Source organism: Mustela lutreola, chromosome 16 (genome assembly GCF_030435805.1).
Source record: "Mustela lutreola isolate mMusLut2 chromosome 16, mMusLut2.pri, whole genome shotgun sequence".
NCBI lineage: Eukaryota > Metazoa > Chordata > Mammalia > Carnivora > Mustelidae > Mustela > Mustela lutreola.
Genome location: NC_081305.1, coordinates 40,080,521 through 40,095,882, shown reverse-complemented (window position 1 = coordinate 40,095,882; position 15,362 = coordinate 40,080,521). Strand labels below are relative to the sequence as shown.

General features: G+C 44.0%; 1 protein-coding gene and 1 non-coding gene across 3 annotated transcripts in view; both read right to left on the bottom strand.

The window, feature by feature from the left end:
* The window catches only part of DPY19L3 (dpy-19 like C-mannosyltransferase 3), a 68,916-nt gene extending 61,782 nt beyond the window's left edge, over window positions 1-7,134 (bottom strand). The window contains exons 1-3 of one of the 2 annotated variants that reach the window (XM_059151275.1): window positions 6,905-7,134; window positions 5,046-5,187; window positions 1,649-1,782 (exon numbers count right to left, since the gene is read on the bottom strand). In XM_059151275.1, the coding sequence (XP_059007258.1) occupies window positions 1,649-1,782; window positions 5,046-5,148 (237 nt within the window). In that variant the 5' untranslated portion in view covers window positions 5,149-5,187; window positions 6,905-7,134. Of the gene's footprint in view, window positions 1-1,648; window positions 1,783-5,045; window positions 5,188-6,904 lie in introns of those variants that run through there. The other variant, XM_059151276.1, reaches the window with a different exon arrangement.
* LOC131819072 (U6 spliceosomal RNA) lies at window positions 2,823-2,929 on the bottom strand. The gene has a single exon (XR_009349050.1). It is a non-coding gene; the product is annotated as a U6 spliceosomal RNA (small nuclear RNA).
* Window positions 7,135-15,362: the final 8,228 nt, after the last annotated feature.

Here is a 15,362-nt window from a genome sequence, read left to right as displayed (position 1 = left end):
CATTAGTCTTTGTTACTCTTGCCATGTTCTCTACTGTGTTTAGATCAGTGCTACTACAGAAGCAGTGCTCAATAAATACTAGGTAAAAGTATAATGCCTTCTTTAACCTGGAGAGATTTCAGAGACAGATTAAGGGTGCTCAAGTTTCGTAATGATGGAGGTGTATTTATTTAAGGTTATTAGCAAGGCCACTTAAAAACTCTGAGGAGCTAAAATTACAATTTGAAAATAAGTTATGTGATCCCTTTCAACATCTTGTCCATACTACAGAGTTACTAGCACTTAACTTCAGCCATATGCCCACACAAGTATATTTCAGTCTTTATTCAAAATACTTGTGTGGATAAAAAAGTATTATATTGTGTAGTTCTAAGAAATCTACTTGTAAGCACTCCATTTTAAAGAAATAAAGGTGAGTAAAATATTTCTTCACAAGAAAAACTCCCCACTATCCCAGAAGGAGAATTACTTTTTGTACCATGATAATTTGTATGAAGGTATACACACACATACACATACACCTATACAGTAATATGACAGGTTTTAAAAATAAACATACTAGAAGTTATTCCTATAAATTAAATTTGTCATTCAAAGTAGTCTCCTTTGGAGACTCATTCCAACAATGGAATCAAAGCTCAACATATTTTGGAAAGCTCTTTGAGAACTATTTTAGATTCTGCAAAGACTTTTTTGAATATCCAGACAGATGATAAATATTTGACCTTTTCAAAGTGAATTTTACCTTTACCAGCAACTAGGCATTAGAAGCCATAGTAAAAAAGGTCAAAGAGCACAACATTTTGGATCAAAAACAAAAGATATTTAGATGAAAAATACTGTGCTCGCTTTAGCAGCACATATACTGGATGAAAAATACTGGCAATGTGTAAATTTCCTTGCATAAGTGATACACTGGTTCTGAAAACAATGACAAATTAAAAGATACTTAGAAATGTTTAAAAAGGGAAGAAAGAGAACAAGGATTGGGGTTTAAGATGGCACAGACCCTCCTGAGAACGCGATGAAAATTACGGCTCCTTTCCTCAGAAAAATATGGGCTCCCCTGTCCTCTCACCACTGCATTTATGCTAAGAAAGGTATGAAACACTGAGGTCATCTATGGCCCTATGGTTTGGAGCACTGGCTTTTGATTTCTCTTCTATTTTACTGTACCCAATAGAAAAAAAAAAAGTTTCTACTGTGACCCCATTTGTACATACATATATATATAACAGATTAAATATTATATATATCTATTAATTATATAACAGTATAAAATTAATAGTTACATAAATAATTCTCAGCCCTAGTGTATTTGTCATAGTACTCTCTTGCATCTTTCTTTAACTAGAAAAACATTACTCATGATTTGACTGGGCCAATTTCACAATGTACAGGTTGAAAAAACACTGGTTTAGAGTAACCACCGTGTAACTGGAGAAAGTTAATGAAACTGAGAAAAATCACTGATGACAAAAACTCTGATGCCCTTTTAAACTAACGAAGTCTCTTTACGCTAGAGTCAAGCTTTTTAAGAGATTAGATTCTTTATGGCAAAGCTGCGTTATCTTGGTCATTCATGTACATGGTAAACTACTGGAGACACTGACGAGTAAACCACACAGGGATCATAGGAAACTCATACCTTAATATTAGAAAACCACAAATCGTTCTCATGTAAAGTGGCCAGGTAGATAGACGTTAAAAGTCCAATGCAAAGGGCAATGGTTCCACCAACCGTGAATGACAGAAGCTTCCACAACCTTCTAATGGTATAACCTTTTAGAAAAACAAAACGAACAGTGAAGTCAGTAAAGAATGCAGCATTGACTAGTTCTACTTCAGCCTAGCAGGTATGCTAAGCTCCGCTGCCTGTCGCTGCCGCCGAAGCTTCCCCTATTCCCAGCAGACACTTAGGGGTTCCTTTCTGTGATTCAGGAGACTTGTTTTCATACTTTATCACGGTTTTTACCTAACTCTATCTAACTGTTCAATTGTCCATTTTGCCAGATAGCGTGAGTTTTCAGAGGACAAGCACCTTATCTTATTCATCTTAATAACTAGGGTCTCTGTCTGGCATAGCTTAATAACTATAATTTACCTATGAAATTTGGAGGAGTAAATGGGTTACATGTTTAGGATATAAAAAGTCTTTGAGACGGTCTACAGATAATTTGTGGTTTATTCATTAAAAACTACCAAAAACCTTGACAACTTAAAATCCAAAAACCCATCAGGGGAGAAAAATCCATTACAACTCAAGTTAGAGGACACTTAAACTAGGAAAATATATTTATAGCACATATAAGAAAGTTTAAGTAACCTGAATACGAGATGGACACTTTCAGGATTTAAAAAATGAGTATTTCAATTGGAAACAGATTAAACATATGAGTAGGCAAAGCACAAAAGAAAAAATGGCCAATAATAGACAAGAATATTCACATTCCTCAGTATTAAAGAAATGCGAATCAGGGCACCTGAGTGGCTCAGTAGCTTGAGCCTCTGATTTTCAGCTCAGGTTATTATCCTAAGGTTTTGAGACTGAGCCCTGCATTGGGCTCTGTGCTGGCCCCTGAGCCTGCTTCTCTTTCCCCCTCTCCCTCTGACCCCCTCACTCCCTGGCCCACATTCTCTCTCTCTCTAAAAAAAAAACAGAAAAAAGAAAGAAAGAAAGGAAGGAAGAAAGAAATGCGTATCAAAACGATAAGCTGTAACTTTTTAGATGCTGGTCAATTTGATAGCTTAAAAATGCTAACCCTGTTTTAATAAGGGTACAAAAAAGAGTATTTTTCTTCTTCTTCTTCTTCTTTTTTTTTCCCAGTATGGAATGCTTCACAAATTTGCGTGTCATCCTTGTGCAGGGGCCATGCTAATCTTCTCTGTATTGTTCCAATTTTAATATACGTGCTGCCGAAGTGAGCACCAAAAGAGTATTTTTTTTTCTTTTTTAAAAAAAAATTTATTTATTTATTTATTTATTTGACAGAGAGAGAGAGAGAGATCACAAGTAGGCAGAGAAGCAGGCAGAGAGAGAGAGAGGGAGAGAGGGAAGCAGGCTCCCTGCCGAGAAGACAGCCCGATTCGGGACTCGATCCCAGGACCCCTGAGATCATGACCCGAGCCGAAGGCAGGGGTTTAACCCACTGAGTAACCCAGGTGTCCCCAAAAGAGTATTTTTCAAACATAGCTGGTGGGAAAGTAACTTGGTAACTCTCTGGAATGCAATAAGGCAATAACTAGTAAAAAAAATTACCAAAATGAGAATACAATTTGACCAATAATTTGAAATCCAGGCATATACAATGTTTGTATACAAACAAATGTTTGGCCACAGTATATTTCTTATAGTTCTGTTTATCTAAGTAAAAGGTTAAAAAACATCTAAACACTCAACAATGAATGAGTTAAATAAACTATGCTATGGCCACACAATGACTATGTTGGTAACATTTTAAACTACATTGACTGACTTAAGATATGTTCGTAACATAAAAGAAGAAATGTAGCAAGTTATAAAACAGCTAGGATCTCAATTTTGTAAAACCACATATGAATGCTTGCATTTATATCCCTGCAGAGACATTCGGACAGCAAGATCAAATTTCATGGGTGGCATTCTCAGGATCAATTTGTTTGTGGGAGGATTTTCTTTTCTCTTTTCTTTTTTGCTTTTCTTTAGTTTTCAGGGTTTTTTTCCTGACAAAAATAAATACTGCTTCAATAAAATGAAGAATCCTCAAAATTATGTTTTATTTTATTTTTTTAAAGGATTTTATTTACTTATTTGACAGACAGAGATCACAAGTAAGCAAAGAGCCTGGCAGAGAGAGGAGGAAGCAGGCTCCCTGCTGAGCAGAGAGCCCGATGTGGGGTTTGATCCCAGGACACTGGGATCATGACCTGAGCCGAAGGCAGAGGCTTTAACCCACTGAGCCACCCAGGTGCCCCTCAAAATTATGTTTTAATATAAAAAAGAGAACTTGGGGCAGTCAGTTAAGCATCTGCCTTCAGCTCAGGTCGTGACTCCAGAGTTCTAGTATCTAGACCTGAGTCGACTCCCTGCTCAGCAGCAGGCCTGCTTCTCCCTCTCCTCCTCCCTGCTCATTCTCGTGCGCTCTCTCTCCCAAATTTAAAAAAAAAAAAAAAAGAAAGAAAGAAAGAAAAAAAGAAAAACAACTTTAAAAAATAAATAAAATAATAAACAAAAAAGCAAACTTGAAGTAACATTGTTTAAGCCTTAAAAAGTATGCTGTCTTGTCCAAAATTGCTAATAGCAGAGTTGGATGGAATGACTTCTCGATATAGATTAATTTTATTTTATAAAACTGTTCCCTCAAATTACTTTACTAGTTCTGGCTGATAAGAATGAACATAGCTGCCATTAATATAAATTCTGTCAGATATCCAAAATGGTTGACAGACATGGAATTCTTCATGCTTATTTTTAAAAACCTTGAGCATGCTTAGTTAAGAAAGCAAATATGGAGTCAGGAAGTTGGTAATTAATATCACTTGATGTACAGCTTAGAATCTTCAGCATTATATAAACAACTCACCCAATTTTGACTGTCCACCCTCCTAAAACCAAAGGAGAAAATTTCAGGAATTCATATAAAGAATAAAAAGAAGTTTGATTCATTTTCAATACCTTCATGAAATGAGAAAGTCTCCCAAGGTAAGGCTGTGCAGAGCGAACAGCACACACAAACCAGAAAATTTAGAAACAGACTAAAATCTGAACCGTGGGGGAAAGTATTACTTTAGGAAATCAAAGATTGGCAAAACCAGAACCTACTGAACAGAAAGCTGAGAAACAATGGGTTTTAATCAGAGCTCTTTCACCTTGTATCTGATAATAACTATAAAGCCGGTATTATAAAAGTACAATCAAATCATTTGTCGAACTAAAACATCAGGGTATTAGAACAAGTCTCCCCAACTGTCAGGTCTCACCAAATTCTTATTCTATCGGAGAGTGATATTTTAATATGCAGAAAATAAAAGCAATCCCAAATGGTGCTTTAATTTAAATCACCTACCAGATGGCAATTTATTTCCCAACTTCACATTTGCTTCTTGTGCTGCATAATCCTCAGAAACTTCTGTGGTTTTCACTCCTTTTCTTTGCCTGATGGATATCATGGTGTCAAAGACTTACATGCATTGTTCTTCCAACCACTCCTACAAACGACAGAAAAGTAAACTGCCTGTCCGTATGCCAGTACCCTCTCCCCAACACACCCTGTGCTCATCTGTGCTTAAGTGACTTGAAGCCTTATCCCTGGCTTAGCATGCCCTCCCACTTTCCCATCAAATCTTAACCAGCCTTCAAAGTTACTGTCAAGACACAACACCAATATTTACTTAATACATGCTGTCAAGAGTTAAGAATACAGGTGGGCATCCTAGACCAGCCCCTGCCCTTCTTTCAAGAAGGCTTCCTGGCTGTGCCTGTGCCAGCTGCTGCTGCTGCTGCTGTTGTCTCCTTCCTGAGCCACTGCAGTTACCTTGCAATTGGTCACCTAATTATGCAGTTTTAGATTATGTCCTACAGTTCCCTACCACGCGAGGAGGCATTCAGTAGTAAATTTGTTGAGAGCCGGATTCCGAAGAAGTGACATATTGTTTGGTCTCAGGTACCTGAATTTTAATACCGGTGTTCTTTAAAAACAATTCACACTGGAAGCTTTAGGAACACGCCTCAGTGGTGATGGCAGCGGGGGTGTGCCAATCAGGGCAGCTGCTATCCCAGGGAGCAAAAGTGGGAGTAAAGGCAGGGTGCAGAAGCCTGGTTTGGAAGCAGCGAGTGGGAGGCGAGGGAGTGGTGGCAGTGAGTAAGCTGGCTACAGTCCTCCGGAACATCTTGCTTCCCTCTTCTGAATAATGAACAGCGTTTTACTAATTACTACGAAATATGACCAGATGCCGGGCACCATTGTTTGGGCAGTTTACCAATTCCTAAAGGTAAACAACTTGCTTTATAGAAGGAATCAACCAACCAACCAACCAACCAAAATTATACAATTTATTCGTTCGTTCATTCATACAAAAAAAAAAAAAAAGTGAGACGCAAAAACAGTTAAGTACACACAATGAAAATGGAGAACCTGGAGCAGCGAGGGAGGAAAAAAGAGTGTAGGCAGAAAGTCGTACTGGGGTCGATGGGCTCGTTTCCCAATCACTCTATCCTGGAATCCTGCCCTTTCTAAGGGCTCGGGAAGGAGTTGTAAATATCCCAGAGCCGATACACTCTAACAAGTTAAGACAGAAGGGCCACAAACAGTGACGCGCCAACTCGGGGTCGGGCAACCACGAACTACGAAACAAAAGTTTCCCCACCCAAGCAAAGGGAATGCCATCTCCAGTACGGGAACGGAGAGGAAAGCGACGCTTGCCCTCCACTCCGAAGGGCCAGCGCGCGGGCAGCGTCCCGGGCGCTGCAGGGCACGTCCCCCAGCTTCCCGCCGCACCCCAGCCCACAGCACCGGGTGTCCCCCAGCAGACGCCGAGGGGCCGGCGGCGGCCGCCCAAGTTCGCTCCGGCTGGGCACCGTGGCGCGGCCGCGGCCGCCGGCACCGACCAGGCCCGCGAGGCCGGAGCGAGAAGTGGCCCGCGAACGCGGCCCCGCCCTCTGCAAACTTCCTCACTCCCGCCCTGCCGCCCCCGGCCCCGCAGTTCGCGCGGACCAGCGGGCGCCGCGTCCCCTAGCCGGGCGCCCCCAGACGCCCCGCGGCCCGGGCCGCGCCCCCCGACTGCACAGCGCGGCGGGACGGCCCGCGGGCTCCCGGTGGTCGCGGCGCATTCGGCGGGACGCCGGACTCCCCGCGCGGCCCGCCGCCGAAGCCTCTCGCCCGCGTGTCCCCTCGCGCCGCCCGCGGCCCGACACGCAGTCACAGACCTGCGGCCTCAGCCGTCCTGGCGCGCGGCTCCGGGCGGGGAAGGAGGCCGGCCGGCCAGGGGGCGCCTAGGGGCGCGGGGGCGGGGCCGCACAACAGCCTGCAACGCGTCGTGGGGACAGAGAGGACCGGGCAGCGGCCACCGGGGCAGCCGCGGAGCTTTGCGCGACGCCCGAGAAATGGGGAACCGGGCGCGGGGGGGGGGGGGGGCGTCCGCGGCCGCGAGGAAGGGGCGCGCCAGGGAGGCCGGGCCGCCGCGGCCGCACCCATAGGTCCCGGGAGCCGTCCGTCAGCGTGAGCCCCCGCCCCTACCCGGAGCGCCCCGCCCCGTCTCGTGCGCCGCCGGCCGGAAGGAAGCAGCGCATTTCCGCTCGCCGCTCCGGCCCCGCCCCCGCGTTCTCACGACGCTGCGACCCGGGGTTGCTGACACTGAGGCTCTGAGGTTGCTTTCGGCCCCACAGACTCCCGACGGCCCCGGGGCAGAGCGAGAGGCAGCGGCTCAGGGAGAGGAGGAGCCTGGTTCCGAGGAAGGGTGGCTCCAGGGCTGAGAGTGGGGCGCGCCTTGGCGCGGCGGAAACCTCTTGCTGGCGCGCGTGGCCGCCTGTCCCCCACCCCAGGGCAGATGGGTGCGGGGGGCGCGCTGAGGGCCGGGCGGACCGAAGCAGGGCGACCCCTCGAGACTCTCCCCGCCTCCCGCGTCGGTGGGCCCGGTGCGCCCCCTCCGTGGGTCTCGGCCGCCCCCACCAGGCCCTGGAGGCCCCTGGCGTGTGCTGGGACCGCGTCTCGTGACTGCCAGTGCGACCGCCTGGAGATGCCTTCGCCTCGCCCTAGACTCCCCCCTAGTGTTGGGGTGGGGGCGGCGCGCTCGATCCGTAATTTCGCCTTCAAGGAAGGATATGCTTGCCTTGCTCTCCAAACTAGAGCGTAAGCCTTTTTTGAGGGCAGGTACTGTGCTTTTTCCTGGGTATCTTTCTTGTGGATCACCCTGCGAGGAGCGGTAGATGAAGCCTTTTCTCAGCAGATGCTCAAGCCACATGTTTAATTGATTTTTCTTAAGGAATGGTCTGGTCTTCTGGGTTCTCCACCTGTGCAAAGACTGTCCATCTGTCTCCTTCCAGTACGAAATTACTTCATCCAGGAAGCCTTTCCTGGTCACCCCTGTTGGGTATTTTCTCCTCCCTGGGTCTGTTGCTTTTAATAACAGGCGCACAGTCTGTGCAAATGGATTGAGGTATCTGCTGGGTGGCTTGAATAAAAATTAGTCTCAGCTGTCTTTTCAGATGGCCTTTGTCATGTTTTAACTTGATCGTTGGTGTCTTTGATGTTAGGGATTTGAGAGCAGGGCTTATATTTGTAATCCACCTCTTTCGTGTTCAGGTGCCTTACGTAAAACACATTTGGGTGCTTAATAAATACATAGGGGAATTGAGTCCTCTTTAAATAAAAATTTCCCCTTTTTGTGCCGTAGGGTTTTGTCTAAAACTGTGTCCCTCTGGGGAAGAATGTGTCTGTGGTGCAATGTACATCCCGAGTAAAGGAAGTAGTGCTCATTAGCAGCTGCTTGGTTTAATACCAGGAAATGGCTTTACCAGCAAGATAAAGCCTTGAGACCTGTAAAAAGTAGGCACCCACTGCTGAGAGTTAAGTCTTCAGAATGATGATACTTCAAATAAGAAGGCATCCTTCGCTGGGATACAGTAACCATTAGAGTGATGGATAGCAAGTAGTAGGCCCCGCCCTCAGTGAGCTCTGGTCACGGACTGACTGCAGTGGTGCACAGGGATATCTCTTGTTAGTGTTGTTTTGAGATCCAAATGGATTTCGCTATGTTGTGGCCAGCAGTAGGTAAGCGGTGGTCCTCTAGAAGGGTGCAGTTCAAACTGTGGTCTTTGGGGACTCATGGCATCACTATCACCGTTGCCAGGGAGGTTGTTAGAAATGCAAATTAGATCCTACCCCAGACCTACTGAATCATAATCTGTAGGGGTGAAGTTTTAAGAACTTCGTGTGCGTCTGTGCTCAGTCAAGTTGGAGAGCCACAGCGGAGCCTTGCTATTCCAGATATCTGTGGTCGGGAGTACCAGTATCACCCGGGACTTTCTTAGAAACAGGATCTCAGGTCCTCTCCAACACCTACCGAGCCAGAATCTGTGTTTTCATATAATCCCCAGGTTATTTGTATGTAGGTCACACTTTGAGAAGCACCACACCAGAAGTCATCAATGCTGTTTACATCCTTCCCAGAAAGGGAGGAAGCTGTCTGTCTCTATGGTCTTTTTCTTAGTTGCTGTACAATGTTTGTTCAGTTTTAAATTGCTTGGCTTAGTAGTATGACCACTCTTGATCACCGCTATCTTCATGTCAGTAGCCTCTCCTGGTGTTCTGCCATCTACCTTTCTGGCCTTCTTGAAATTTTCAGTCTCTTGTAAACTCTTCCTTTTAAAAGCAACGCTTCTCTGGCTCATGGCTCCCTGTTTCCACTGATATCCTGATGGCTCATGAGTTTTTAATGCCCAGGCATAGCTCCTGACCTCCAGGTCCCATGTGGCCAATGCCTATTCGACATTTCCAGATGTGCAAGCATCTCCAACCCAACTTGTTAAAAAAAGAAACTTCTTCTAACCCCCAAACCTGTTTTTCGTCCCTTGCGCCTAATCACCTAATTGTTCAAGTCAAGACCCTAGGAGCCAAACGTGGTTTCTCCAGTGTCATGTAATCCATATGTCTAAATAGTGAGTCCTTTGGACTTGACCCTAAATATCTCTAAACTTGCCTGACTTTTCTCCCCTTCTATTGCCAAGTTACCCTTTCCTTGTCAGGATCATTTTAACGGCCTCTTAGCTGATGGCTTCACCTGCATCCCTGCCCCAACCTCCATCCCTGCCCTGTGTCCTTGTCTGCCCAGTCCACCCTCCATGTAATAACCAGAGCGGTCTTCTTAAAACAGAGCTCCGCTGGTGACTTTGTGGCTTTGTATAAAAATCAAGCTCCTTAGACACGGTTACAATGATGGCCATGAGTCAGTTTCCATTTACCTGTCCAGCCTCATCTCTGCATCCTTTTTGTAAACTTCAGGGGTTTTGCGGGTGTCTCCTTGTACTGTCTTTGTCTGACTTCCCTGCTATTCAGTCTTTGAATTTCAGCTTCCATGATCCTTGCTGCCTAGTATTTATACCCTTGTAGACTCCCTTCATACTGAACCCTCGCTGTTCTGTGTGATCGATAGGGTATGGTGGAAATGACTTGTAGGGCTTAAAAGACATCCCAATTTCAGCCTTAGCCTCTCTTGGATTGCTCACTTCAGGGCCCCCAACCACCATGTTGCAAGGGCACTCAAACAGCCAGTGGAGAAGGCCACCTGGGCAGCAGCTGGCCTCTGGCCCAGCGCTAGCTTCGAGGGGGGAGGTCAGCCAACTCCGGTTCAGCCTTCAGATAACTGCAGCCTCATGAGAGATCCCGAGCTGGAAATGCCCATCTGTGCCACTCCCGAATACCTCACCGGAAACAATAAGGATTATACATGTTTATTGTGGTTTTGAGTTTGGGGGTAATTTTGTTACACGATGATAGGTAATCAGTCCGTTAGTATTCCTCTGTGTGGTTTTATTTAACTCTTCCCCTCTGATTGGACATTTAGGTTATTTCTAGCATTATCCTATTACAAGCAATGCTGTAGAGACTATCTTTATAGTTTTGTAATTCTTTAGGACATATTTCAGGAAACAGAATTGCTAGAAGTCGTATTTTAAATGATGATACACACTGGCAAACGACATTCCAAAAAGGTTAATGATTCCATTACTCTACACTTCCATGGATGTGTATCACAGTGTTGATTTCTTCACGCCCTTGCCAACAATGGATACTTTGAATCTTGGCCAATCTTCTGCGACAGATGAGGGATCACTTAACATGCTCTGTGTGAGGCAGAGACAGTGGGGTTAGGGGTTTATTGGCTGTTTGCGTTTCTTTTTCTAGGATTTGTGTTTTTTGTGTTCTTTGACCGGTCATTGATTTAATGTTGACACAAGGGATTATTCCCAGATTACAGATATCAGCCTTTAGTTTTATGCCCTGCAGATGTTTCCTCATTCTCGAATGCCTCGCCAGGTGTCTTGCTACCTAGCAATTTTCCATTTTTATGTTGTCAAATCTGTCACCTTTCCTTTATAGTTTCTGGGTTTTTCCATCATGCTAGGAAAACTTTTCCCATTGCAAGATGATAAAATTTTAAAAATAGTTTCTTATAATTTTTAGAAATGTGGCATCTTTTTAATACGGGGTGAGATGGGGATCTGACATAATTTCTTTCTAGCTGGTTGGTTGGCTGCTTCATCATTATTCTTAATCTACTGCTTTCTTAATCTACTGTCACCTCCTAATCCCGTATGTCTATGGCCTGTTTGTTAACTCACTTCACTATGTTTAAGTAACTTAAAAAAGGAATTCTGTTGAAAAGTTCAACATATTCACAATTACTGTTTCTTTATAGAAAGGTTTGATACTTGCAAGAACAAGTGCCCCTTTATTATACTTCTTTTAAACATGTCTTGGTAAGTTTTTCGTATTTACTCACTCAGAGGAACTTTATAATCATTTATCAGTTTTTTCTTTCCTTTTTTTTTTTTTTTTTTTTTTTTGGCTTGTTCATTTTTTCCCCCCCCTTCCAAATTTTTATTTAAATTCTAGTTAATGTATAGTGCAATATTGGTTTCAGGAGTAGAATTGAGTGATTTATCACTTCCATACAACACCCGGTGCTCATCATAAGTGTCTTCCTTTTTTTTTTTTTTTTTTTTTAAAGATTTTATTTATTTATTTGTCAGAGAGAGAGCAAGCGAGAGCGAGCATAGGCAGACAGAGTGGCAGGCAGAGTCAGAGGGAGAAGCAGGCTCCCTGCGGAGCAAGGAGCCCGATGTGGGACTCGATCCCAGGACACCGGGATCATGACCTGAGCCGAAGGCAGCTGCTTAACCACTGAGCCACCCAGGCGTCCCCATAAGTGTCTTCCTTAATACCCATCACCTACTTAGCCCATCTCCCCAACCCCTTCCCCTCCAGCAACCCTCAACTTTGTTCTCCATAGTTAAGAGTCTGTTTTCTGGTTTGTGTGTGTGTGTCTCTCTCTTTTTTCCTTGCTCCTATGTTCATCTGTTTTGTTTTGTTTTTTTAATTCCACCTGTGAGTGAAGTCATGTGGTATTTGTCTTTCTCTGACTTATTTCACTAAGCACAATACCGTCTAGATCCAGCCACGTTGTTGCAAATGGCAAAATTTCATTCTTTTTGATGGCTTGAGTGTTATTTTACTCTGTGTGTGTGTGTGTGTGTATCACATCTTCTTTATCCATTCATCAGTCAGTGGACACTTGGGCTCCTTCCATAATTTGGCTGTTAATGCTGCTGTAAACATCACAGTGCATGTACCTCTTTGAATCTGTATTTTTGTATCCTTTGGTAATTACCTAGCAGTGCAATCACTGGATCACAGTGATTTATTTCTAGCTCTGTTTTTAACTTCTTGAGGAACCTCCATACTGTTTTCCACAGTGGCTGCACCAGTTTGCATTCCTACCAACATGTAAGAGGGTTCCCCTTTCTCCGCATCCTCGCCAACACCTGTCATTTCCTGACTTGTTAATTTTAGCCATTCTGATGGTGTGAGGTGGTGTCTCACTGGTTTTGATTTGTATTTCCCTAATGATGAGTGATGTTGAGCATCTTTTCACGTGCCCGTTGGCCATCTGGATGTCTTTTATGAAAAAATCTCTGTTCATGTCTTCTGCCCATTTCTTAACTGGATTGTTTTTCTTTTTCTTTTTTTTTTTTTTAAAGAATTCCATCTATTTACTTGACAGAGAGAGATCACAAGTAGGCAGAGAGGCAGGCAGAGAGAGAGGAAGGGAAGCAGACCCCCGCTGAGCAGAGAGCCCGATGCAGGACTCGATCCCAGGACCCTGAGATCATGACCCGAGCCGAAGGCAGAGGCCCAACCCACTGAGCCACCCAGGCGCCCCTGTTTTTCTTTCTTTAAAAAAAAAGTAAAGATTTTGTATATTTATTTGTCAGAGAGAGAGAATGTGAGCAAGCACAAGTAGGGGGAGCAGCAGACAGAGGGAGAAGCAGACTCCTTGCTGAGCAAGGAGCAGGATGTGAGACTCGATCCCAGGACTCCAGGATCATGACCTGAGCTGAAGGCAGATGCTTAACCAGCTGAACCACCCAGGTGCCCCTGGATTGTTTTTTGGGTGTTGAGTTTGATAAGTTCTTCATAGATTTTGGAAGTGTGAAGTCAGATACTGGAAGTACCCTTTACCAGATATGTCATTTGCAAATACTTTTCCTATTCCGTAGGCCCCTTTTTAGTTTTGTTGATTGTTTCCTTTGCTTTGCGGAAGCTTCTTCTCTTGATGAAGTTCCAATAGTTCATTTTTTGCTTTTGTTTCCCTTGCCTCGGGCAGCGTGTCCAGTAAGAAGTTACTATGGCCAAAGTCAGAGAGGTGGCTGCCTGTATTCTCAGATTTTGATGATTTTCCTATGTCATATTTAGGTCTTTCATCCCTTTTGAGTTTATTTTTGTGTATAGTGTATGAGAACAGCCCAGTTTCATTCTGCACTTCTTCCAGTTTTCCCAGCACCGTTTATTGCAAAGACTTATCTTTTCTTCCCCTGGACATTCTTTCCTGCTTTGTCAAAAATTAGTTGACCATAGAGTTGTGGGTCCATTATTCTGTTCCATTGGTCTGTGTGTCTGTTTTTATGCCAGGACCATACTGTCTTGATGACGACAGCTTTGTAATAGAGCTTGAAGTCCTGAATCATGATGCCTCCTGCTTTGCTTTTCTTATTCAGAATTGCTTTGGTTATTCTGGGTTTTTTGTAGTTCCACGCAAATTTTAGGATTGTTTGTTCTGTCAAAAACGCAGCTGGTATTTTGGTAGGGATTGTATTAAATGTGTAGATTGCTTTGGGTAGCATAGACTAAAATTTTAACAGTGTTTGTTCTTCCAATCCATGAGCATGGAATGTTTTTCCATTCTTTTGGGTCCTCTTCCATTTCTTTCATGTTCTGTAGTTTTTAGAATACAGATCTTTTACCTCTTTGATTCTGTTTATTCCTAGTATCTTCCTGGTTTGGGTGCGGTTGTACTTGGGAACATCCCCTTGGTTTCTTCTTCTGCTGCTTCCTTACTGGTTATTTACAAATTTTCAACAAAGAATCCATGGAGGTTTTTACTGGCATCGTATAAAATGCATAGAAACGTTTGGGTGTAAAATGCATAGAAACGTTTGGGTGAAGTGAGATCTTTCTGATGCTGGGTATACTTTTATAGGAACGTGTATTCAGGTGAGGACAGTTTGGCCAACCACCTGTGTTCTTCTAACCGTGCTTTCATCCAATTCCTGTTTTTCTACAAGCGTTGACTTTTCAGGTGTCTTTTTTTTTTTTTTTTTTAAGATTTTATTTATTCACTTGACAGAAATCACAAGTAGGCGGAGAGGTAGGCAGAGAGAGAGAGAGAGAGAGAGCAGGAAGCAGGCTCCCCGCTGAGCAGAGAGCCCGATGCGGGACTCGATCCCAGAACTCTGGGATCATGACCTGAGCTGAAGGCCTTAGGCTGAAGGCCTTAACCCACTTAACCTGCAGGCGCCCCTCAGGTGTCTTGATAAAAGAGCAGACTTTTTACTCTCAGACCTTTATTGGATAAAAATTATAGACACATACATATATTTAGATAAAGTAAATATAAATGGAAATCCTAGTATTTTCTGCCTGGATGCCAACGGATTGTTCTATACATTCCTTGTGTAAGACCCATACACGATTCTGCGGCAACAGGCCATGCCTAAAGCCCTCCTCTGGGCCCAGCTCGGCGTGCTTCCTTTTAGGGAAGATGTGCCAAGTCCAAGGGAATGCTTCCTCACTGCTTACAAATCGTTACAGAGCTGCACAGAATTGACTATACTCGAGGCCTTCCCTTTAAGACATTTGTCCACAGAGGGGCGCCTGGGTGGCTAGGTTGGTTAAGCCTCTGACTCTTGATTTCAGCTCAGGTTGTGATCTCAGGGTCATGGGATCAAGTCACAGGACAGGTGCCTTGCTGGACCTGGAACCTGCTTATGATTCTCTTCTTTCCCTCTTCCTCCACTCCCTACCCCTGCTATGCACTCATATGGCACTCTCTCTCTCTCTCTCTCTAAAAAAAAAAAAAAAAAAAAAAAAGATATTTGTCAGTATATGGTTCCTTTCCTGTGAGATTCTTTAGAAAAGCATTATGAAATATTGTTAGTATTGATTTTTTTTCTGCCTTTGATCAACTTTGTAATAACTAGATTTGTAGTATTTAAACAGTGAAATTCAGGGGCACCTGACTAGCTCAGTTGGTAGAGCATGGGACTCTTGATCTCGGGGTTGTGAAATCAAGCCCCATGTTGGATATGGAGCCTCCCTAAAATAAAA